The sequence below is a fragment of the Amaranthus tricolor genome, chromosome 3, assembly GCF_026212465.1.
Source record: "Amaranthus tricolor cultivar Red isolate AtriRed21 chromosome 3, ASM2621246v1, whole genome shotgun sequence".
Lineage (NCBI taxonomy): Eukaryota > Viridiplantae > Streptophyta > Magnoliopsida > Caryophyllales > Amaranthaceae > Amaranthus > Amaranthus tricolor.
Genome location: NC_080049.1, coordinates 37,290,508 through 37,316,750, shown reverse-complemented (window position 1 = coordinate 37,316,750; position 26,243 = coordinate 37,290,508). Strand labels below are relative to the sequence as shown.

Genomic DNA, 26,243 nt, shown 5'->3' with positions numbered 1-26,243 from the left:
CAAGTTGTTAAAGTGTGAGTTTTTAGAAATTCTAAAAAAATTTGATATTTACAAAAATATATATTTAGACAAATAAATATTAAGATCTCACATTAATATGTTTTTTCATATACATCGATAAAAAATCATAGTTAAAGTTTGACACTAAAATTTATAAATTTAATTTGAGAAAAACAAATAAAAACCGAGGAAGTAGTTTATTTTGTATTCAACACTTATTTCTAATTTTCAACATAGATTGTAGTCTCTAATGTAAATGAAGTTCAATTGTCACGTAAATTTTTCTATTCTTGTTCTTTATTACTATTGCTTAATTGCTCTCTTGTTAGATTTAATTATGTCTAGTATTATTGTTAGGGTTTTATGTATTGTTTTTATGTTGGTTTCTATGGTTAGTGAGTAGCTTTTTTGTTCTAGGATGATTAGGTTTAATCTTAGATTCAAAGTATGAGCTGAAATTGTTGAAAGTGTCTATAAAATTAGGAATGAGTGATTAAATTAGGCAAATTAACCATGAGTTAAATATACTTTGTTAACCTAATTAATATAACAAGAATTTGAGATTAGGAGTAACTTTGTTTAAAAGGTAAATTTTAGTTAAACTCTTATTAATTCGGTTAATCGAACAAGAGTGTGAGAAGTGAACTAATAGGGCCTAAATTTGATAGTTAATCAATAAAGCAAGTAACTTGAGATTGACAAGATCACTTTTAATCACATAATTGATCTAAATTTTTATAGACATTGATTATTAATTGTGTTCATTCTAGAATTTAGGTGACTCTATATCCTAAACCTTTCTTATTATCAATTTCAACTAATACAGTTTAGTCCGTTGATATTAGCAGTGTTAGATACAAAGTCTCATTATATATTAAAGAGTTAGGCAAATTAATCGGTGGCGGATTCAGAACACGAACTCAGTGGGATCACAATTAATAAAAAATAATTCAATAGTAAATTTAAATAATCATAATCATATATATAAAAATATAAGAATAATTGTTTCAACTCAACTCTACACATGATCATTAACTCTAATAAAAGGAAAAAAAACATTGGGACAATTAAAGGAAATGATAATAATGTTAAATTAACATAATAATTACATAATAATAAATTAACCAAAAGCATAATTAAAATTAAAATCAATATTTGTAGATGTCTTATAATTTAAATTAAGATCAATATTTGTAGATGTCTTATATTTTAAATTATAAAATATTAAAAAATTAGCTTGAATTATGGAGTTATGGTGGTGGGTTGGCGGTTTGATGGGCAGCTGCAGGCGGTAGCCACTGTGGTGGGAGGTCGGCAGACAGCGGTTGGCGTGGTGGACGGGTGGCCGACTATTTGTTGAAGAACCAGGGAAGAATTGGGATAAAGGTTTTAAATATGTATTGAAAATTGTAACTACAATTAATTAGAATTTGTTGTACAGTTAAACATATATTAAATACAAAATCCTCTATCATTAAGGAAATGGGAAAGCACAAACGGCTTTGTCCTTGACCTCACAACCTTCAGGTCGTACGTTTGAAATTCGACTGTAGCAAATTTGCAAATTTTTTTTTAAAATGCAGTGTCCTCACGTGCGAGCATATGAGGGCACCAACCTGAGTAGATCTCTTTTCGGTGAAGAGCATATGAGTGAAAATGCATGTAATCAGTACTAATTGAGAATGTCTTAATATCGTTGTAACATGAGTCATGGACTCATAGTGCATGACCAAGGGTTACTCCTTGCTCCAAAAGAGCTAAGTTGAGTGAGAGGATGAGTCCAAGCCCTAGAAAGGTTAAGACTCAACCTACCCTTGTTCATGACCAACAACTAATCCATAACTTTGAAACTAGGTCATTGCTTGTATTCACCTTTTACCCTAGTGGTATTAGGATTAGGGGTGTGTAAAATGAGACTCGACCGAAACCGGTTGAGACCGAACCTAAACCGAACCAGATCAGTTGCATCCGGTCCGGGCTCTGGGTCTTACTTATTCTTCATTCCAGGTTTCTGGTCCTGTTTAAATCAGAAAAAGACCGGATTACACCGAATATATATAAAAGTAATTTTGTAGAGGAATAATATTTACGATTTTTATGTACTATATACTTATTTAAAGGGCTTTACATTTCTTATTTCTAACACAAAATAATTTTTTAACTCAAATATTTTAATTTTATGATAATTAATTTGCTAACTTTTTTTTTTGAAATCTTCAATTTTTTAATTTATTTTTGGTATCAGAAATTACTTTCGATCTAAACCTGAAACGGACCGGAAGGAAACCGGATTAGACCAGGATCTTTGGTCTCGGGTCTTAAAATATTAAACATTCCGGTTTTCCAGTCCACCAAATTTCGACCGGTCCGGTTCGAGTTTGGACCGGTGAACACCCCTAATTAGGATCTAGAAGTCCTCACCATTAGAACCTCTTGTGACCCTAGAAGACACTTAAGGGAGTGAAAGTGTAATTTCAAGTTTGATGATCAAGTTTTTAAATATTGGTTTATTGCAAGTTGAGTTAGTTGAAGTTTTGATTTATAAACTGGTAAAACCCTAGGTAGGTACACCTCCTCCTATCGCAGTGACTATATATTCCTCCAACCAAAAGTTGATAAAAATATTAATTTATTACAAGTTGAGTTGGTTGAGGTTTTGATTTAGAAAGTGGTAAAATTCTAAGTAGATACACCTCTTCTTATCGCAATGAATATATATTCCTCCAACCAAAAGGTGATGGAAATTCATGCATGAATATAAATACCTTAGGGTAACTCCCTGTCAAACAATATCTAAAAGACTTGATTGCTTTGTTTATCACAATTCATGCATGCTTACCTTAGTCCCATTTATTAGTCCTTTATCTTGTTTATCTAAGAATCTATCATATCATCTTTGTGACTATATCTCATTTGTTACTTTAGCAAGACTGGCCTAAAGACTCTTACACTTTCCTCCTAGTGGATTGACCCCTTTTTTACCACTCATACAAGTTGTGAGTAAGTGACTAGGATAGTATAAATTTTCGTTTGATTGTTGTGACCTAGTAACAACCTAGGAAGCGTGCACCACTAGCTAAGTTTAAGAAAAGAAAAGAAAAGAAAATTATATACGTAATAGCATATTTAATTACTTGTATCTTATTTAACATATAGTTGTAAAAATAACATATTTTAAATATAAAAGAAATAAATATACCACGTATATGGAAATATAGTATATCATTATGATATGTATTTTGACGAATACTCAACTAATTAAATTCATAAAAGATACATTGCACTTGATATTCAAATCAAGTAATGAAGAATTTGTAAAGTTTATTTTCAATTTATACTAGAAATGGAAATACTTTATACATTTCCATTCTAATAGGAAAATAAATGTTTGAGTTAGTACAACTTTGGTGGACTGTGCGTACAAAACTATAAAAGAAACCATGAGTCAATATATATTCACCTTTAAGAAGGGAACAAGTGAACAATCCTTTCCCAGCCATCAAATAAAAACAAACACATTCCCACACACAAAGGAAAACAAAACCTTGAACAATCACTCCTAGGCAACTCTATTTTCTCTTTCCTTTTTTTTTTTTTTTTTTTTTAATTTCTATGAATTTGTTTATGCTTTAGTTTCTTTTACTTCTTTTTGTCGAGTGACGCGTGAGAGCAACTTGTTCTCGGGAGCTTTATGCATAAGTGTATGATTATCAAGTGATTTCTTTTTAAAATGTTTATTTTTTGTATTTTATGATAGGTTGATACAACTTGAAATCATTTTTAATTAACAATAATAATTTATGGAAGGTGGTGGCGTTTTTGAAAGTTGTCTTGATATGATTACTTTGCTTGAGGATTCCAACAACTCACTATGGCTTCCTTCTTCGTCTTCTTTTCATGGTAATCTCTTTGCTTTGTTTGCTTAATATTTTCTTAATCCAACTCTATTTCATCTCTTGCTCTACATTTTTAAGGAGAATTTTACTTGTTAACATTTTGAGGTAATAAATAAAACATAAAATTCATTCAAATTTCAATTGTTAAATTCATACGATTTCATTAAATTTTACTCCATTTTTCTTCCTTCTTCACAAGAATTTTCTTTGATTTGTACATTAATTATTGACTAATCATGTCATAATTAATATTGCATGTAATTATAATTTTTATGGCAATACTTTTTTAGAAAGAATATATTATTATATTTCAGTGTTACATTGGATTTTAAATGTTATATAATTATGAAAATTATGACAAAAGATAATGATGTTTGCACATTTTTAGAAAATTATTTAAAAATTGATTGACACGAGAAAAAGCGTTTTAACTCCAATTTACTCCATTTAGTGGAGTGGTGTAATTTTATGATCAATGTTATGTTAATTAACTATATTTTTAGAGAACATTAGTCCAGAACCCAAACGAGATAGAATGGAAAATCTAAAAAGAGATGGATATAACGGAGCATTTTCTTGGACAAGCGAAGTTCAAGCTGAGACCAACAGGGAAGATTCAGACCCAAATCCTTATAACCAAATGGAGAATAAAAGAAGGCTAAAGCAAGAACAAGTTCAATTCTTAGAGATGAGTTTTGAAGAGGAAGACAAGTTGGAACCACAAAGAAAAATGTATTTAGCCAAACATCTTGGTTTGCAACCAAGACAAGTTGCTATTTGGTTCCAAAATCGACGTGCTCGTTATAAGACTAAACAAATTGAAAAGGAGTTCTCTATATTGAGGGCTAGCTACAATCGCCTGAAGCTTGATTATGAATCTCTCTATAAGGAAAAGACAAACTTGGAAAATAAGGTACTTATCATTTTTACTTCTTTTATTGCAATAGTTTTGGAAGAGTAATGATATATACACATATTATCCTTTATATTTTACTGCTAAATAGGGCTAATACCGATTTGATTTGGCTTAATTTGACGCTAAAATCAGAACAAATAAAAATTTTTTGCTTCAAAAACTTTTAAATTGAACTGGACCGTTTCAAACACCAGACCGAACTAAAAGAGAATTAACATTTAAAGCACGAAAACACTTGTTTGCAAAGCTTATTTCTTCTTATAGTTTTTAATGAAAACTTAAGGAAAGATGCAATGGCCACATACGAAATACAATACTCGAATGAAAAAAGTAGGCATTAGCAAAAAGCACACAAATATAGTTTTCTATCAACATCAAACTTCTGACATAAATTAGTATAAACAAAAGACTTAGTGAGACGAACATCTTGCATCCCTTCTAAACAAAATGCATAAATTAGCAATATTACGTTATTCTGTTTAGTATGGTCTAAAAAATTTAAAAATCAAATCGGATTGAAAAATCATAATTTGTTGAGAAAAAACTGAACTGATATTTGTAGACCATAAAGCAGACCAAATGTTAGATTTTAATTTGATTTGATTTACGGTTGAGACCAAACTTTGTGGATCCCTATTGCTAGCCACCATCATCCTTAATTTGGTTTCGCTTTTTCTTGTGATATTCGACAGGTAGAGATGTTGACAAAGAAAATGGCACAAAAAGAAAGGAAAGACATTATTTCAAATCTGGATACTATACTTGATTTGGATGAAGCAATTTCAATAATGGAGACTTGTGGAAATTTGCACAATACTGAAATAGAAGATGAGTTAGTAGTGTTGAGCACTAAGCAACCAAAAAATGTGAATTTAACAAAGAGTAATGTATTCGATTTTGAGAGTCCATATTACATTGATGGGAACCGTTTTTCTGCACAAATTAAGGCTTCTTCAACCTTAGTGCGTGAACCAGAGCAAGAACCTGAATTTTCACCAAGTGGTATAGAACAACATATGATGAATACAAGCCTTGTATCGCCACAAACACCACCAACATTCACTAATTTTCTCAAGGTTGCAGACGATATGAATGATGAATCTAATGCTTCTTCTCGTACCTTTTCATTGGTTGATGATCATACTTTTTGGTCTTGGCTTTACTAGCTAAGATTGTAGCAGCATTACAACCCCCACAATTTCCCTATTGGCTATAGCTAATTAGTTCAAATTGTTTTATGTAAGGGTATAATTTTGATAGTAATAACATTAAATGGTAGTTTGTTAGAAATTGTTTAAACTGTTGAGTTATTAAAACAAGTTTTCAGCCTAAAATTTAGTTGCAGAATTAGATTATATAAGTTATGTTGTAAGATGAAACCATTCATTCAGATTTCGAAGTAAACTCCACATAAAGGCGACTACTCCTATATAATAATACTTCTACAAGAGAAGGGAAGGAGATGTAGGCAAACATAATACTCAATGATTCAATACAAGAGAAGATGACTACTCCTGTATAATAATACTTCTATGATAGATTCAGACGAAGTAATTTAATTATGTGAATTTAGAGAGTTGCTAAGTTTCCGAAGTAAACTCCACATAAAGGTCGAAACAAGGAAAAGGAGAAGACCAGTTATAATAGCATACTTGAGGCCAAGGTTCACAAGCAAATTGACAAGAAGACCAGCAGAGACCACACCAAAGAAGTTTGCTGATAAAGCAGACCAGAAGGGCATGTCTAGCACTGAAGCAATGATAGCACCAGTCCATGCTCCGGTCCCAGGAAATGGCACAGCTACAAATAACATCAAACCAAGCCATTGAAACTCTTCTACTGGGCCAGCCTTTTCTTTGGCCCTCTTAAAAAGCATGTCTAGCACCCTTGATGCAACATGGTTCTTCCCAGCAACAAAATTTGCAAATTTCTTCAGATACAGTATAATAAATGGAACTGGAATCATGTTCCTACAGCACAAATAACTAAACTAGATTGGTACAGCATCAACAATTCCACAAGCCAAACTTTCCTCTAGGTAATTAACAGTATCATTAGAACATGATTTTTCCACATTGCTATTTAACATATTAATCACCTCTCAATACAAGTACTTAAAGCATTCGTGTTTGCAAAAACTTTCACTCCCAATCAACTATAACAAAGAATTTGGTGGACATAGTGGGAGGGATAAGCCATTGGCTCAATAAATTTCCAGCCAATCTAGAATTTTCGTTTCAAACAGTCATATACACTTATACAGGAGAGGGCTGGCCATGCACCGAGCCAAACTTAATACATAAAATTTTTATATTCCTCATTCTGTTACTTCAATCAAGTTTAACACATGTCAATTTGAACTAGGAAAGTTATTTTGGGCCTTGGCTTGATAAGTATATTTCAAATTGAAGCAAAGATGATGCTTAGCTCAACAAACAATGTTCAAACAATAAGTATGATATTTACTAATGTCGTTGCCATATGAGTCATGACTCTATAACAGTATTTCACTTATGCAAGTTGTACCTTTCCTTTGTAATCAAATCTGAAGAATTACTCAGACTATAATAGAAAGTTGGAGCTTAGAACTCGGCTCATTAATAAGCAAATCAAACAAAGCTAAAGTTTTGGCCAATCTAATTGTGAATGTTTGTAAGTGTAACCACCCTATAACTATAAGAGCCAAATCACCATCATCATCCTTTCCGGAAAAGCCACATCTTCAGGTCAAAATGAAAGGGGAGGCTATTAACCTCGCTCAAGGATCAGAAATTAGGTTTAAGTGAAAGTTTGTGTTGTGTTGTGTCAACGTGTATGAACCAAATATGACAATAATAAATAAATAATCAAGACAAAGGTAGAGATAAGTGTAAAGGGAAGAGAGGAGCTAAAATGGGAGTAAATACACAAGACAAGAAGGTTGCCCTTAATGAGACTTTTGGGCACTAAATAATGTAGCATATAAGTGGGTATTTATAAGGAAATAGGGTCAACAAAGTGGGGCAGCTAGTCCATATCACAGCAGCAGCAGAGACATACAAAAAAGAGGACAGAAGCTCCGCTCGACTTAAACTCGGTCGAGCCAGGGTTGAGCTGCAGGTCGAGCCCCCTGCAGTTTGATTCTGACCAATTTTTCTTGCTTTGTCTTTCGTTTTCCGGCTATCACACGGTCTCCAATGCTTCATATATTAATCCTAGGACTGATTTCATCCTCTTCCAACCTTCACATGTCAAGATTTACTCCATACAACCCAATCACATGTGAATTTTGTCCTCTTCTAGTCTTCACCAACTAAAATGATTAATTTACTTAATCATGCTTTGACAAGTTACCAATAATCCTAACATAAAACTATAAGACAATTGATGCTATATAGTCTATAGAGATGAGATAATGCATTCACGCCTATAACAATTAATCTTGGTTTGAAAGTAAGCAATTTCGTTTGGGTTTCAAATTAGGATTTCTTTCGACAAATCATAATAAAAAAGATAAAAAAAAATTTTAAAAAAAAACTGAATCCGGAAATGCGCAGAGAATGTTCGGAATTGAAAACAAAATAGCTGACCCTAGAATGGATAAGACGGTGAGAAGGGCTGGGTGGAGTTGCATCCAATAACCAACAGGAATAGCCCCACGAAGCTCAATCACAGGAAGAGTGGCTAGAGCAAAAACGATGGCTTCATCAGTCCATCCCGAACCTCTAAGGAAACTTGCAACTTTAAGACCAAAGCTCGAAGCTTTAATAGAAGAAGAAGAAGAACCAACACCAACAGCCTTGGCATCTTTTGAGAAGGCGAATACAACAAGAGAAACGGATGTCCAAAATAATACCCACAATACAGTTTTGTTAGTTTTCACGGGTCTCTGACCAAAATCAAAATTTGTGACTAAATTCACTTGGTTATCTGAATTTCGATCTGCCGACGGCTTTATGGGAGCAGGAGATGAAAAATAATATAAAGGTCTAATGTTCAATTGAGAAGCTCCTTTTGAGGGAGGGATTGAATTGTACTTGCAGTGGATGATAAAAAGATGGGGTTTTTTATTGAGGAGACACAATTGAAGTAAATTGCTTGTTGGGATACTAATGCTGGTTGAAGCCATTGATGATTTGGGAAAATGTTTCCACTCTTCTTTGTGAGGCACCTCAAGTTGGAACTTGAAGCTTGGAACCTTTTTCAGTTCAAGCTTCCAACTTGAGCTTTTTTGTCCGTTGGAAATTGTCGAAACAATTTATTGAGATTTACTCCCTCTCTTCTACCTAATCTCTCAAAATCTCTATTTGTGTTTGAGATCTACAAAAATAAGAGTAGAATTTTCTCAACTCTTGTAAAAGAACGCTTAGAGAAAAGTAAATTAATTATTCTTTAATTTAGTGTTTTAACTCTATTTAAGTGGTTTTGAAACTTCTAGTAAGCCATTTTTGAAAAACACAACTTACCACATTAGTGCACCAAGCCCTATTAAGTGCAAGACTCATTCAAAAAGTTACCACTCCGGATAAACGCGAAAAATTACGAATAAATTTCATGTAACATGATCGATGACTCGTTATTTTGTCAAATCTTTGTTTCCCTTGCAAGTTGTACCCATACACATGAGTCATAAATAGTCACGAATTGTTGTCAGTTTTATCCCTCTTTTCAAAATTGTCTATTTATTATCAAAGTTAACCAACGAATCTTCAAGGCCCTTGACAATTGGTTAACCAACTTTATTTATGACTCTTTTACTTGTTTTACTATCATACGGTTCAATTCACGTCTACCACTTGCTCAATTTGGAGTACTATTTCAATACTCCAAATTTCCAACACATCGTTCTCAATTTGGAGTACTAGGGAATTAGTTAAAACATTTTGAATTCTTATTCGTATTCGCGTGTCAATATCAATTTTTATAAGGATTGAATTAACACATAGTACTTTAATAAATCTTGCAATAAATGTGCATGATGTCCCAATAGAAATGATTCAGGTTTAATATATCTAACTGTAGCACTCATAAATAACACATATTTGTTTCTTGACGAGTTTTCACTCTTTATTTATATCGTTTGTCAAAACAAATGATATTATTTGTATTATTTATTTTAACAAAAAATACAAATAAATCTTATTTGCATCCTTTATTAAAACAAATAATACAAATAAACCTTTTTTATTAGAGATAGTCTAGGTAAATAATAATGATGTGAAATATTGACAAATTATTCTTATGTGGATGAATTTAATAGGTTAGTACTTTTATGATTTTAATTTTGTTTTATTTTATTCACTTTATTGGTATTTATTTTGTTTTTTTATGATAATTTATAAATATGGTAATTGATTAGAAATTTATGTGTTTGTAATATTTGATAGAGTAAGGTTGATCGCTCCATCTCTACTATTTGTTCTATAAACGAATAACGATACAAATAAACATGTTTTAGGGGCGCTTAAACTCCTTCATTTTGATTCTAGGCTTTATTATCATTAACTGCGTTTCCTATTTCCAAATCTGATCCATTCATTAATCCTCCGTGACTGTTTATGACTCCTTTTTTCTTTAGCTTTCCAATTTTCTTTCTTCTGATTCTGGATTTCCGTTATCATCTGCAAATTCTGAAGTTTCTTGGTGAATTTTCCCGTTTCTTCTTGCTACGATTTCTATTTAGGTATGTTAAATTTGGTCAGTTTTTACGTTTCTTGTTGGTTCTTTTTCTTGTAATAATGAATTTTTTTAATCTAATTATAATTGGTGTTTGTTGATTAATGATTAATTTTTATTTTGTTCAACCTTAATTTCATTTTGTGGTTCATTCAACTCAACCGTAATTTCTAAATCTTATCAAACTATCCAATCTAATTTGAAGTGTTGTATGAAAGAGTAAACCGAAATTGAACTGTATTTCATTAAAGAAATCAACATGATTATTGTAACTTTTGTAGCTAGTAGTTGTCAAAATTTATAATTGGCGTTTGTTGATAATGTTTTAATTTTGTTAAATTTATTTAAGAAAAAACTGTTTAAAAGTACCTTAAAAAAGAGGCTTTTTATTAGAAACTATCTATTTTTTTAAAATAATTACCAAAAAATTTAGTTTATTTATTTGTTAAAGACTACCTACTAACAGAAGATATCCATTTCCCGTTAAAATTAACAGGGACTAATATATTTAATGAACAAAATAATATCAAAATAAGAGAAATTAGGGAAAATAAAATGAATCCTATTTCATCTTCAACCCCTAGCTTCCCGGCAATTAAAATTAAGAAAAATTACCCTAATAATACGAACTTTCACTGATTTCCAACAATAATACGAACTTTCAATTAACCATAAATAATACGAACTTTAACACGTGTTTTTCGCTGGTATACCTGACCGGTTTATAATCGGGAGAAAAGGTCACTTCCTCATTTCCTTCGTCAGATACTGGACAGCAGTCTTTATCTTCTTCATTTCCTCACTTTGCTCTTCCATTTTAATGGACAAAATTTCTTCATCGGATACTGGACAAAATTCCATCCATTTTCGAGTAAATGGACACAGAATTTCATTCGTTTTCGACTAAATGGATAAAAAACACTAAATTACATCCATTTTCGAGTGCACAAACGTTTTTAATTAACATCAAACAATAATCATATATGGATTGAGAAAATGGAAACAAAATTCCATCCATTTTTGAGTAAATGGACACAGAATTTCATCCATTTTTTACTAAATGGATACAAACCCTAATTTTTGAGATTAAAACAAAATTTATGGATAAATATTGCAATTGAGAAGAATAAACTAAGCATGAATGAGATGATATCTTTGTAGTTGATGCGTGAGAACGAGAGAGAATCAATGGAAATCAGTGAATGTTTGTGAAGAGGGAGAAGCAGCTGTGTGAGGAAGATGCTGGTACTGCGTACTTTGCTCTTTCTTTTCCTTAATTTTATTAGGAAATTTTTTTTTTTAAAAGAGCTCAGCACATTTACCGGTTATGGTTAATTGAAAATTCGTATTATTGTTGGAAAATCAGTGAAAATTCGTATTATTCAGGATAATTTTTCCTTAAAATTATTTGTAGTGGTAATCAACAGGCAATCCGTCAACTTCAAATAAGATTCCATTTTCAATTTTGCTATGAAAGGAGAAAGGGACACAACAACACCACCTCCAAAAGACGAGGGAGAAGAAGAGAACAAAATGAGGAAAGTGTAATAATGTAAAAGAAGAAATATTAAGAAAGAAAAAGAAATGGTCTTGTATTGGTAGTTCTTTTAATACAATGTAATTCATGCTTTAGATGTTAATGTTGTTGAGTATTATTTTGACATACCAAATTTGTGCTTTAACTCAAGAAATTGAAGCTTGAACTCATCAAAATAATCCATCTCAGTCCAGTAATGATGAGCTTGAAGTTCTCCTATCTTCCATTATAGTCAATCATGTATGTTTTATGAGAGGTAGTTTTTAACAAAAAGTCATTTTTTATAGGTAGTTTTTCACAAATTTTCTTTTATTTAATGGTCAAATTGTTGAGAAATACAGTTGGTAAATGCTTAATGGATTAGAAGCATACTTCCCATTGTGCTTGTCTTTGGTGAATTAGAAGCATCTGAATATTTATAAACTCTTTAATTTGCAGTCTAGCAAATTGATGAGAAAGGGAACCCAAAGTTCGTGATGATTGTTGCTCAGTAGAATCACCACACAAAGTTTTTCCAACTGGGTGCTCCTGAAAAATGTTGCTCTACATATATATTGTATTTGTTGGTACACATGTTGTGTAGTTGATAACAGTGTATGTCATCCAAGGACATACGATTTCTATATGTGTGCACATGCTGGAATGATTGTAAGCACCATTCATGCTTCCTGTATGAGTTTGGTACACTCTTGGGGTTTTGCTAGCTGCCTCTGGGCAGTTGGGATGAGATTTGTGTAGTGCTTCGTTTCCTTTCATGATAAAAAAGTTTGGAGGTTTTCTCACGGATGTTGGTTTGCTCAACTGTGAAGCAGCCTATTACCTTTCCTTTGTCTTGTTTTAGTGTGTTTCAAGGAGTTTCCCTTCTGCTTGTTAGGTTTCTTTCCCTTTCGGAAATGATTTGCAACATCAACTCCCATTCAGCTCAGGTTGACAGATGGCACTCGCTTGGTGGTCCATTTTAACTATCATCACATCATTGGTAACATTCATACCATAATTGATGCCCGCCGGCCAGGCAGAAGTAGAGCGTACCACCTTCAGACTGTTGGTTTTTCCTCCCAAGCTACTCAATGATCCAAATCAGATAATAGAACAAGCTGGCCTTGCTGATTCAGTAGTTACACAGAAACTATAGGCTAAAATAGAAGTGGAGTATTCTGTTCGGGATAAAACGTTACAAAATTGACCCCATATTATGCTATATGCAGTATGCATGATGAACATCCCTGGGTTTTTGTGTGGGTTTGGATCTGGGTGAACTCTTGTTACACCATGTTGTAGAGGTAAGTCGAGTGTTCAGTGGGAACCACGTATATTTTCAAATGTTTAGGAATTCAAAGGATAATATATTCAAATCTTCTTTCTTATTTCATGTTGTATTCTATGAACACCCCACGAACTAATATTATAAAATAGTTTAAAAAAACAAAAAATACAATTAAATAATATTAAAACTTAAAATTTTATAAAACTTAAAATTTTGATATTTGATTATTAAGATATTTTAGATAATTTTGTTATATGCGTGGATTATTTTTTTTACATTTTGAAATAATCAAATATCAAATTTGATTAGATATCCGAATCAGATCGGATTTAATATCTAGTTTTGAACATCCCTAACTGTTATTAGTATAATTTGGAAATAAAAAACTATTTTTAATGTCATTGTTCGATGCAGTAGCAATTTGCAGCTGTTTTTGAAACGTTTCAACTTGTATTCCAAAATAAAAAAAATAGCAATTAAAAATTTTCTCCATATTTTTCTTAATAAATTATACTCTAACAATTATTATAACTGCTGCTTTTCTTTGACATTTTTAATATACACAACTAATCATACATTTAATATTTAATAGCTAATCGTACAATTACAGCTACCACAACTACAACTTATAATACTAACAACCACTCACAACTACGTTAAACCAAACATGCATTTAGTAACCTTTTGAAAACAGGTTTTTGAAGCACTAATAGACGAACACACCCATTGTCAGCGGTTTGTGCTTTCAGCTTAAACATTTGGCTGTACCATAAAGTGGAAAATTTCGTTAGATTTGGCTTTACTTTGACAAAATAGTCAGTCTGGTTAATTGTTGACATTAGGATCAACTGTGTACTTTATTCAAAGATTGAATCAGCTGCGCCAAAAATGGGCAGATAGTCAGATACTAAGGTGCCACCAACGAAGTAGGAAAATAATTCATTTTAAAGAATCATCAACAAAATGACGTTAGTGAATAGTGAGAAGAAAGAATTATGATGGTGAAAATTGTGGTAGGAGAATTTACAAGCATGACCTAATTCTTACTGAATTACAGTGGGTTTGTCACGTTAGAATTTGCATCAGCTCCAGTCTCCAGGAAATGATCATCCGTATAGGAACGTCTATACTTTCATCATCCACCTCCAATCTCACCTTTCCATAAGAGGAAAGTGCCGATCCTCGATTTCAATTGATAATAAGAAGATTGTTTTCGAACCCATTGTTGGTCACAATAGGACGAAGAGGATCAACCTTCCAAATGCCATCAACAATGAACTTTATCTGTGATTGCAGAAGTACAAAAAATCAAAAACACAATTATTCACACTTTTTCCTCCTCCTTGGTGAAAGGGGGAATGTCGAACAAGTTTGAAGCATTATCAGTGCAACATCACTAACCTCATATTTGCCAGGATAAAGCTTCAAACATAGAGAAAATATGCCAGTACTCGACCTTGTCATCTTTCTCTGCCACATTCACAAAAACATCACTTAAAACAATTTATAATCCTTCAGGATCCATACTTGAAGAATGAGCATTTTAGCAATTCCAGATTTTTTTCATTTCTGTAAATACCCCTGATATTAGAAATTTTCATCCAGTAGCATTTATAAAATATTCTATTACCCCAATGTCATTAAGTGACTTTCACTTAAGCGGTGTTTGGGGATTTAGATGTACACAACCTCACCCTAGTTAGAGATAACAAAAAGATTATTTTCGATTGACCATAGGTAGAAATTATCATCTACAACTTTATATGAATAAGAAGTGCATGCCATTTAATACAATCCATGAAATTCAAAATCAAAGAACTATAATTCTTTGGCTCATCTTAACAAGGAACATTAGGTGACGTCAATAAATACAAAGATAAAAGGATGCCATGTGCCCCCAATCAGGTAGCAATTTTATTCATCTCACAGTTGCCAGCAACAGTAAAAATGCCTTAAAACAGAATATAGCATGATAAACACCAATGACTTGTTCAAACATGATTTTATACTGTTGGTTGTGGATTCATGATATGAAAAAAGTGTCTGGGAAGGGGTTGTGTGATTGCGGAAGCAAAGATTGAAAACAATAAAGAAACAATAAAGAAATTCAATGAAAACAACAAGAACAACACTAAGAATTTAACGTGGTTCACTATCAATGTGATAGCTACATCCACCGGCACCGAGAACAAATAATTTCACTAAAAATTGCAAAGATTTACAAAGATGAATCAAGGTTTTTGTAATGGCTCACTTTTCTCTCTTGTATTCCCTAACATGAACCCTAGCCCTGATTGAGAGGGGGTTTTTATATCACTCCTCAAAAGAAGAGGCTTGGGCACCATGTAAGTGCAAGAAACCATCAAAAAATTGTGCAAAAACTAACTTTCCGCAAAACCGCAAGAAGTGACGAGTCGTCGCTCATAGGCAGCGACTCGTCTCAAATCTCTGAACATACAAATTCTTGAAAACAGCCGTTTTCGCGAGCAGGGAAAATATTTGTGACTCGCGATTGCGAGCAGATACAAAAGTCGCGACCCGCAACTTGCCCTTTTTCTACAAACAGAACCTGAGCAACGAGTTTTCACTTTTGTCCTTCCCCAGGCGGCGAGTCCTCGCCCCCATCTGGAAAAAGTCAAACTACACGGTCAACGTTCGACCCTTGATTCATCAACACCATGACTTAGACTCTAGTTCGAGTCACCCAATCATCAACAGAAGGTGAAAAGACAAAATTCATGGAGAACACAAGCCAGAAACTAGAAATGCATACATTACCCTATTGTTATTAAATGACTCTCACATAGGCAAATTTTAGAGATCGGATACACGTAACCCATGTAATGGATAATAAAGAGTATGTTCACGACTGACCCTTGGTAGCAAAACATCGTCTAAAACTTCACATAATAAGAAATGCACATGTTTTAATGAATGACTTAAAACCATTATAATCTGAAACCAAAGAATTATGAATTTTCGGCCTCATCGAAATAAGGTACATAAATACATAGCTTTCTCTATTTTACCATGTGTGTCTATTCAACCTAAACAATGCAAAAGAAACCAGAGAAATGAGTAAATATCATCTAGTACCTAATTTAGTTTTTATTGTTATCACTAATAGGGGTAAGGTTGCATTTATCCGACCCCAAACCCTATCTAGATGGAAGATGAGCAGGAACTACTTAAGAACATTGACGTAATGAAATGTCGTTCCTTTTAGTAAAAACGAAAATTGAAGAAACTAAAATACTGCTCTAGTCTGACTTATATTTTCAATGCTTTCCCCAATAACAAACCCAAAAACAGCTAACTAAATGGATCTTCTACTTACCCATAATTTTCTCAATAAACAACATACAAAAGAAAACTGGTTAATTTATTATTTTCCCTATTTTTCTCATAGGCTTGATTTTCCATCATATTCATCACTAATAAGCTTCCCAAAGACCCGAACTAATGACGAAGATCAAACTGATCACAAATGCCAGTTGCAGATACCATATCTTTATAGACAGCTCACTAGTCAAATAGAGATAGTTTTAGAAAACTGACTGCCAAAAACAGGGTAAAGATATACATGACACAAGCCCAAACCTGAGTAGACCACCCATCAAAGGAGCCTGCCAACAGAACCTCTGATCCAGAATTAGGCCAAACTATGCAGGTAGTACGAAGAAGTTGAAGAGCTATACGAGCATCATTTATCCTTTTTTGCTTCTCGTCCAATATAGTTTGAGCATCCCTGCATTTAGACACCAATATGGCAGGATTGTAACTAATTACTAAGGCGCATAAGATGGAACAAGGTAAGTCGTGAAGAAACAAAGCATACAGGGGGAAGTTGTTTGTTTAAGTTCACTGTAGAGAAATGGGGACTCATAGCACATCACATTCTAGAAATGAGGAATAAACCAAAAAAAATTAACACAATTTCAATCAGCTGAAAAGTCTAGGTCCAACAGATCAGTTACATTAAAGCGGTTGTTATTGGGGTTCCTCCGTTTGAGAAGATACCATAAAACGTCTTTGTTCTTTCTCCTAACAAAATATATATATATACTTCATATGTTAAGTAAACATAAATTCAGATCAAGGGTCACTGAGTTCAAATAAGTCTTAGTTACGGCTAGCCAAGTTGAAATCACAATCACTAAATTTGCTACAAAGAAAGAAGGGTGGGGCGGGGGGGAGGGGGGTAGCATAGTACATTTATTAGTCCATATCGAACAAATTAAGTTCAAATAACGAATAGAGCTATACTTCAGATAAGGGGTTTCAAGGTCAACAGAACGATGCATAACTCCTAAGGTATGAAATAATGAAATCTCTGGTAAATAGAACAAAGATCTGCAATTTAAAACAGCACACATGTTCCTCTGCTCAAGTTCCCAATCACAGGGGGGGGGGGAGCATAGTACATTTATTAGTCCATATCGAACAAATTAAGTTCAAACAACGAATAGAGCTATACTTCAGATAAGGGGTTTCAAGGTGAACAGAACGATGCATAACTCCTAAGGTATGAAATAATGAAATCTCTGGTAAATAGAACAAAGATCTGCAATTCAAAACAGCACACATGTTCCTCTGCTCAAGTTCCCAATCACAGTAACCATGGTTTCCATAGTTACATACATTTCTTTACCAACTCAAAAACATAAACGGTGAACAGAAATTTTTTAAAAGAAAGGGAGGGGGGAAGACAAGGCTCACACTATTGCTAGAGCCATTTTTCCTTCGATCACAGCTAGCTTCGCACGTAGTGATCTCAGCTTGTCTTGCGCATTCATGATTTCATTTTCTTGGAACTCTGAAACATCAGAAAGTTGTCTCAAGTCTTCAGGTAAGTGTTCCTTAGCCTGACATGGAATTCAGATACGAGCATCTAGTAAAAATACTTATAATTCACAGAGAACTGCAATTTTACACAAATTACCTTGCATGGTTGACTAAAAGTATACAGGTGTTTAATGATGGATGGAAATTAACAAATACCTAAGAGATCAGGCTTTTAAAAAATAATTTTGATATGAATTTTTGTGAACCAAGCTACCTAAAACTTCAATTTTATCACCCTAGTACTGCCAAATAAATTTTGAACTTTCACCTAAGGCCAATTGTCACGTCTTTTCCTGCTAATGTATACAAAGTCATTGGTGACATGATGAAAAAAACAATAACTAATTTACCTTACCAGAATTCATCTACCCTTCTCCCATTCATCCATTTCACCTCCTTCAATTCTCACCCAACCTTTATTGTAACTTGTAAGACTTTGAACAAATTTTAGTTATAATCCCCTAATACATTGATCAATGTTGTCAATTTTAGAATTGATTTGGTGTTACAAGAGACTAAATGCGCAAGAGATAGGGCCAAAACCATAGTAGGTGAAAGGTAGGATTATAAATTGCGGTGCTCGGGACAAGATAGATTTCAGAATGAATTTGATGTTATTATGGATAAACGAACATTTAAGGATGTAGTTGAGGTATGCATGAAGAACGACAGGATTATAAGAGTGATAATTGTATATGGTAAAGAGATTTTGAAAGTCATAAGTGTCTATGCACCGCAAGGATAAAGGAATCAATTAAAAGGAAATATATATATATATATATATATATATATATATATAGAGAGAGAGAGAGAGAGAGGCAGGATTAGGTGAAAACAACTATAGTGGTGAAAACTAAAAATCCAATTGACATATACGCATCTATGTACACCTTTTAGAAAATATCCAATTATTGACAGATTGTCATCGGAATATGTACACTATTTAAGCTTTTATATATATATATAGGGTCAAGTTCCAGTGAGAACCAAGCTTATATGAGAATCGTGAGAACCAATCTCTCTGAAAAAAATGTGTTACTTTTTCACAGAAAAGGTGTTACTTTTGAACAAACAAATGTTACTTTTGTTTTTAAAAAAATCTGTGTACTTTTTAACAAAAAATGTGTTACTTTCAGAAAAAAATATAAATACAAAGTAACACTATTTATTTTAAAAGTAACACCTTTTTATATTAAAGTAACGCCTTATTGTGAATTTTTTTCAGAATTGTTTTCTTAAAGTAACAGTTTTTTGCCTAAAAGTATCATTTTTTTTTCAAAAATAAGTAACACTTTTTTGCCTATAAGTAACACTTTTTTGCCTAAAAGTAACACCTCTTTAGTAAAAAAGTAATACCTTTTTGTCAGGCAGATTGGTTCTCATGGTTCTCATATAAGGATGGTTCTCACTTGAACTTCTTCCTATATATATATATATGACTTTGAAAAACTATAATATGACTTTGGTTAGTAGGATGAGAAGAGTCATCTCACACCCGTTCACAGTCTTTGGTTAAATTCAAAACCATAATATGACTTTGAAAAACTCTTGTAGTCTAATTTCTAACCCCATTGGTCATGCATTTATCTAATCCATCTATCAAAAATTATGATTAAAATTGTGAACAAGTGTTAAATTGTATCTCAAAACTTTCATATTAAGAACACCTTTTTTTTTTTTGTCAAACTTCTTCAACTAAGCTAAAATCACCATAATAAAACCATAAGAATTATACTGGAAACAATCAAAATCACTCAAAACTAACATAAACAACCAAAATGTTTAAAGTGACATACATCTCCAAAATATGCACCAAATGACTTATAATGACCATCATAAAGGATAAATCATGACAATAAGTGCAATTGATTGTCAACATAAAGGATAAATCATGACAATAAGTGTGATTAATTACACTAATCATGCCTATTCTCCCCTTCATTATGCTTCCTCTTATGATGTTCAAACTTTCAAAGCCCTTTCACTAGCCTTGAAAGAACACCCTCTCTTTCCAATCTTACCAAGAGATATGAGGTTTCTCTCAAACATGGGAAAAATCTTACTCCTCCTAGCCTTCTTTTCATACCATCATTGTTCACCAATACCTTCCATTTTCCCTCTCTCATCGTATGATTCTTATATACCAGTTTCGAACCTTATGAGCTTACAAAAAAAAAAAAGAGCAACCAGAGTCTAAAACTCACTCCTTATCATAAGCATCTTTTCCATCAACAAGGAGTACTCCCCACCTTCATTCAAGGTCTTCCCCTTCTTGAAGTCTTCCTGCATCTCTTTGCACATCAATTGAATGTGCCCCTTCTTGCAATAGTAACACTCCTTATGACTATAGTCAACTCTTTGTTAAGCTCGAGCCTACCCATAATAGCGTTTCTCCTTAGCTCTTCCTTTATAAGAGTTTTCCCCAATCGACCAAAATTCACCTATCTTCTCTTTTGCTTCAACTCTTAACATAAACTGATCATTCTCTGTCTATGCCGCCAATGCTTCATCAAGATAATCTCGTTCTTGCCAATGAGGAATGTTTGAAGTTTTGTTCTATAGCTTTTGAGAAGAAAAGTTAAGAAAAGAAAAGCTTGCTCCTCATCCAATAACTTCTCATTGACATTCAACAATTTACATGGCAATCGGTTGAATGTGGTCTTGCATCATCGTCCTCTTTGGTGATTTGAAACAATTTTCTATCTCAAGAAATGTTTGCTTTTCAAAGACTTTAAAACATACACCTTGAAGTTTCTTCAACAACTCTTCAGGATCAGTATTCTTCAAGTAGTTATACTTGATTTCGAGAGCGACGACAAGTCAAATTGTGCTCATCGCCTTCTCTATACGAGTTGGCTTGGTCCTCTTAAGAGACTCATCAATTCCTTATTGCACCAACAATTCTTAACTCAACTCTTCCACATCGAAAATTTCAATTTCCCATCAAATTGTGGGATACAAAATTTCCCACCTTCATCCATCTTCTTCTCTACTACTTTCCAACACCAAGGATCCTCCATCCTACTCAAATACCAATTGTTGTAAAATCATACTTAAAAAGCAAATAAAATACGGAGATGAGGAAAAGGAAACCCCACAGGCCCACACACATGTGACAACAGAAAAATGCAAGCAAGACACAAAAACAAGTGTTTTAGTGGTAACTTAAGGTACCCTTACCCAAAATCAAAGGCAATTATATTGATACACTAATTACTCACACTCAAATGCACTCTCTAAATGTTTGTCACTCCAATGGAGATTCCTATCAATGGAAGCTTTTCACTCTGTCTTTAGTGGTTACAAAACCTAGATGAAGATGTTTATTCCCTATTATCCTATTGACTTGAGAGCCTACTATATAAGCCCAAAGTGTCAAAAAAACCAATTTTAGGAATCTTTAACTTCTTTACGCATTTGAAACATCAAACCGTGACCCTGGTATTATTTACTCACCAGATCAAGTCGAGCAGCTTTCCTTGAACCTTATATGTTTCCTACCTATGTGCTTGTTTGAATAGCTATGTTTCTCGCGTGAGCACTTGTCCACAATCCACTTCTCATTGCTTGGCTTGCCTAAGCATGCTTTCAAGCACTTAGCCATAGCACCACACATCAACTCATCATCATCATCATCATCATGGCTCACTTGAACCATAGATTGCCCATATAAGCCCTCATCAATTGAAGTTATTGATTTTCAAACTAAGTATCCAAACACTCCATCTTAACATAACATTACTTGCCCATTTTCTAGAGCATTCTCCTCCACATTGGATAAATTCGTATTTGATTCAACAATTTTTGTAGATTCTCACCACAACTGCACACTTTCTCTTACATTTTGTTTGTCTATTCACCATTTTGATAATGTTGGATGGAGAAAGAACATAACATTCTGGAAAATAACCTAACAACTCTCTTACGTCGTTTCAAGCTTTCAATGGTCAAGACACCTAAACATCGTTTTGGTGGAAGAAAACAGTACGGGAGGCGGAAGCATGGGAAAAAGCCAGGAATAAAATGGATCTTTTTTAGGGGGTGTTAAAGGAGAAGCAATGAGTATTTGGGGTAGAAGTCGTCTCGAGTCCGAGTACCAATATAGGAAGTTGAGGAGCGAAGAAAAACCTTTTTTATCCTTGCCCCCAAAAAATTTTTTCTTGCTGGAAAACATAAAAATCTTTATAACTAAGGAAAACATAAAAATTTTTATAGCTATGAAAAACATAAAAGATCACTCCGCTAGTCCATATATGGAAAGATGGCAACTAACGCAGAATATGGTAATGAAAAAATAATGGACACTTCAATTTTGGGTAGTCACTCTACAACCATTTCCCCCTTAGTGTATCAAGAACTCTAGCTTACCATTGTTGACTTAGAACGATTCAAAAATAGCCAGTGATTGGGTTTAATATTGCTGTTTGTCTGCAGTGTTTCAGTAATGACTGGAGATTGACATTCTAAATCCAATAATGAAAAAAAAAATAACAATTTCAAAAAGGATAAGCAAGAAGAAGCAGAAGCAAAGGCTAACACCAGAATGCAATAACTATGGTGTTATGCTAACAAATCTAAGAAGCCAACGTAATCAACTGCAAAAAGGGAGAAGGTGGAATAATGACAAAGGAGCTACAGTCTGAATTTCTGCATTGAAGCTTTCGGTTCTCCCTCTATAGGACTGTAAAGTCGGTTATTGCAAATGGTAATTCCACTTTTGGGAGGTATATTAGTTGCAATTATTAGCTTGATTTCATCATCAAACTCTACCTAACTAAAGAACATTTACAGTCAATGAACCAGCCACATCTGGCAACTAATAGGGCATCTTTTTCCTAATTACCAAATTGGCTCATTAAGCTGGCAAAAGCTAAAATTTGGTTGCTTTAAACTTTCTGCATATTCAAAAAAAGAAAAATTTGCATTCAAATTATATACTAATTTCCAACTAATCAAAACGAAGACAGCGCATTAATATGGATCCAGCTGTTGACAAGGTTTCATAAATATTTATGTCATTCTCACTTGTCAGCCTTACCCCTAATTGATCAATAGAATGAGATTTTTTTAGAATGGCAGAAAATAGACAATCTACATGGGTAACTGGTCATAATTAATAGAAACGACATGGACGAATAGTGGAGAGAGACAAAGTGTACACCTACACAAGCAGAGGGAAAAAATTATGCCTCTGCTGGAGTTTTTTATCTTGAAGAATGTAGCAATGGAACAAAAACTCAAAATCCTCAGAAAAACTATGATGTATGTAAGAATAAAGTAAGGTGATTGAATATCATACCTTTCCAGACAAATCAATGGAGTTTGACCTTAATGAACGAAGTGCAGATAAAAGTTCCACTTCCAGATGTTGAAGACGAGCTTTTAGATCACCTTGTGTGATTTCTCTGTAATTAGAATCTAAATATTTTGTCCCGTGTTGAGCATCGCTAATATGAGTCGAGACACCAACTATATCATTCATTGGCTTATTCACTGTATCTTGGTTGGCACATTGGCCAAAGTCAATTTCTCCAGCTGAACAGGAAGATGATTTTAACGAGTAAATAGAAATCTAAAATTATAAGATGCAATTGTGAGTAGCAGCCCAATAAGGGTACAGTCCACAGCCTATAGATGACAGTACCTTCAAACTCTGTGTCTGGAAAACCGGACCTCTGAATACTCCAGGTTCTCCATGTATCACTTAATGTATTCAACCCATTTCTACTAAACGCAGTTTCACTTGTGTGAAGATGGCAACTGTCTTTAACAATGAAACAACATAATACGTCTAAGTTCTGATATGGAATAGCATTTTTAAACAACATAACAGGAAAGTTATTCGATACAAAATTACCCCAAAGCCCAGCAGCTGGTCACAGCACAGGATCATTGTAATTTAAAACGGGAAAGGGAAGGAAAAGAAAGGAAAGGATATAAAAAGATTGGAAAACAAAGTCAACTTACCCACATCCTGGATTTGACTGTGGTGACCATAATCTTGTTCATTCACATACTCCTTATGCTTGGACGCCTTGAATCCGAAATTGAAATTTCTCTGCCTCTCCAATCGATTCAATATTCCCTGAATTCCAGTATCATCTTCAGCTGCCATTCTGATTCTGCAGTACATTTAAATTGAAGAAAAAGAATATACTCCTATAAGTTTGTTCAAGCTTAGCTTAGCTAAAATCAAAAGAAGATAAATTTATAAATCAAATTTGGAAGAAAAAAAGTCCTCAATCGTCACTCACAGCGGTCGACCAGAAGATGAACAAAAATCAGAATTTGCATCGCCCTCGGCCCCATTACGAGAATACCCATTTTGAGTATCAAAGCCATCTTCACTAACTTTGTCATCCTCATCTCCCCCAGGCCCCCATCCCATTGTCATCCACCCACCTCTAGTGATAATTGCCTGTACCAAATCCAACCTCCGAGCATCACTCAACTCCTTTCTACTAGGAAACTTGTTTGGGTTCATTGAATTCTTCATAAATTCCAAAAGTTCAAGCTCCAAAGTTGAAGTAGGGTCAGCTTCCCCTTCCCCTTCCCCTTCCCCTTCCCAATTCTTACACATCCTAACAATCCCGAAAAAGCCAGAAAACTTATGCTTCTTCAATTGTCCCCTTTTCAAAAGTGAGTTGACGGGGAAGCAGGGTGATGGTGAGCTTAAATACGAGATGGATTGATGGAAAATCGTGAAGTTAGTTGAAGGAGCTGCGATGAATGAGACCATCGTTCAGGCATTTCGTCCAACACTTGGTGTGCTGATTTGTTACAGATTATCCTTAATTAATTATCGGACTCAGTACTAGAGTAGAACGTAAGAAACCAAGGAAACAAGGAAGGAATAAATAACAATTGCTCCACCCAAAAGGAAAGGCCATATGTTTTGGTGGCCAAACGGACCTATGAATATGATTTATATTCTCAACGACCGAGAGTCCGACTCACTTGGTCACTTTTACTCTCAAATCAAAGTTTAATCCATGATTCGTGAAGTCATTTAAGTACCACAAGCACTTAAATGAATTTTGCTTAATTTTGAATTAAGAAACATTTTAATTTATGCAATTTGAAAGACTTTTATTGTGTGTTATAAGCTTTAAACTGTGTATGCTTTAAGTTTAAGTTAGATTTTAAGAACTCTATATTTATGTTTAGTTTCTTGGGTGTTACAGCAAAGACTGAAGTTGCATTCTGATGAATTGCGCTTTGTTGCTTTACTCCCACCAGGTTGGATCTTTTCAGCTCATGCTGACTGGCGTTTCCTAACTTAGAAAGTGCATCAGCCTGCTCATTCTGTGATCTGGGGAGTTTCTCATCTTCGCCGGGTATTTCTGCATTGAAGGCTTTTTGGCTTCGTATTCTCCTAGGATCTAATTAACTACCAACTGGAATTCATTCTTAACCTGACACGTTTGGCTTCTAAGGCTCTACAGAGTTGCAGACCTGCAATGGCTGCTTCATACTCAGCTTCGTTATTTGTGGCTCTGAATTGAAATTTTAAAGCGTATTCTATGATTTTTCCTTCTGAAGAGATTAGAACGACTCTAGCCCCCGCCCCCACATTCCTTGAGGAGCCATCTGTGAGCAGCTGCTAAACTGGAGCATCTTTTTTCAATTCAGGGTTGTGGGTGCACTATGCAAATAGGTCTGCTAAGGCTTGTCCTTTATAGTAGTTCTTACCTAATACTTTATCCCGTACCCATTTAATTCAATGGCCCATTTGGCCAATCTCCCTAACCTCTCTATCTTGTCCAGGGATTTTTCCAGTGGTAGATCAGTTAATACGATCACTTAGTGGGCATCAAAGTAAGGTTTGAGTTTCCTCGCAGCCACCACAACATCATAGACTGTTTTCTCGATCAGGGAATATCGGGTTTCAGTACTTAGCAAGATCTTACTCATGAAGTATATCGATTGTTGCACATTTCCCTTTTCTATGACTATTGCAGCACTTACAGTTGTTTGATTGGCCGCAACATATAGGTACAACGTCTCTCCTGTAACAGGCCTTGCCACGGTAGGCAGGCTATGAAGGTGATTTTTTAGTTCCTGGAAAGCTTTTTTCTGCTCATCTTCCCAAAAGAAGTTCTTGTTCCCTCTGAGCACTTTGAAAAC

General features: G+C 33.9%; 3 protein-coding genes across 7 annotated transcripts; 1 reads left to right on the top strand and 2 right to left on the bottom strand.

Moving 5' to 3' along the window:
• The first annotated feature begins 3,431 nt into the window (after window positions 1–3,431).
• Window positions 3,432–8,478, top strand: LOC130809255 (homeobox-leucine zipper protein ATHB-13-like). 4 transcript variants are annotated; one of them, XM_057674943.1, is made up of 4 exons: window positions 3,432–3,701; window positions 3,808–3,900; window positions 4,400–4,809; window positions 5,505–6,135. In XM_057674943.1, exons 1-4 carry the CDS (start codon window positions 3,692–3,694, stop codon window positions 5,976–5,978), a joined length of 987 nt encoding a protein of 328 aa, XP_057530926.1. In that variant the 5' UTR covers window positions 3,432–3,691; the 3' UTR covers window positions 5,979–6,135. The 4 variants fall into 4 exon arrangements, with proteins under 4 accessions (XP_057530926.1, XP_057530929.1, XP_057530927.1 ...); XM_057674946.1 differs by having other exon boundaries at window positions 3,433–3,701; window positions 4,410–4,809; XM_057674944.1 differs by having other exon boundaries at window positions 3,433–3,900; window positions 5,505–8,478.
• LOC130809256 (uncharacterized) lies at window positions 6,205–9,153 on the bottom strand. 2 transcript variants are annotated; one of them, XM_057674947.1, is made up of 2 exons: window positions 8,382–9,153; window positions 6,205–6,797 (listed from the first exon to the last, which is right to left on the bottom strand). In XM_057674947.1, exons 1-2 carry the CDS (start codon window positions 8,918–8,920, stop codon window positions 6,368–6,370), a joined length of 969 nt encoding a protein of 322 aa, XP_057530930.1. In that variant the 5' UTR covers window positions 8,921–9,153; the 3' UTR covers window positions 6,205–6,367. The 2 variants fall into 2 exon arrangements, with proteins under 2 accessions (XP_057530930.1, XP_057530931.1); XM_057674948.1 differs by having other exon boundaries at window positions 6,205–6,782; window positions 8,382–9,150.
• A 4,597-nt stretch (window positions 9,154–13,750) lies between these two features.
• LOC130807512 (protein PTST homolog 2, chloroplastic) lies at window positions 13,751–25,040 on the bottom strand. The gene is made up of 8 exons (XM_057672741.1): window positions 24,371–25,040; window positions 24,084–24,238; window positions 23,761–23,880; window positions 23,416–23,651; window positions 17,991–18,136; window positions 16,872–17,019; window positions 14,673–14,741; window positions 13,751–14,555 (listed from the first exon to the last, which is right to left on the bottom strand). The coding sequence occupies exons 1-8, from the start codon at window positions 24,853–24,855 to the stop codon at window positions 14,460–14,462; spliced, it is 1,455 nt and encodes a 484-aa protein (XP_057528724.1). The 5' UTR covers window positions 24,856–25,040; the 3' UTR covers window positions 13,751–14,459.
• Between the last annotated feature and the right edge of the window lie 1,203 nt (window positions 25,041–26,243).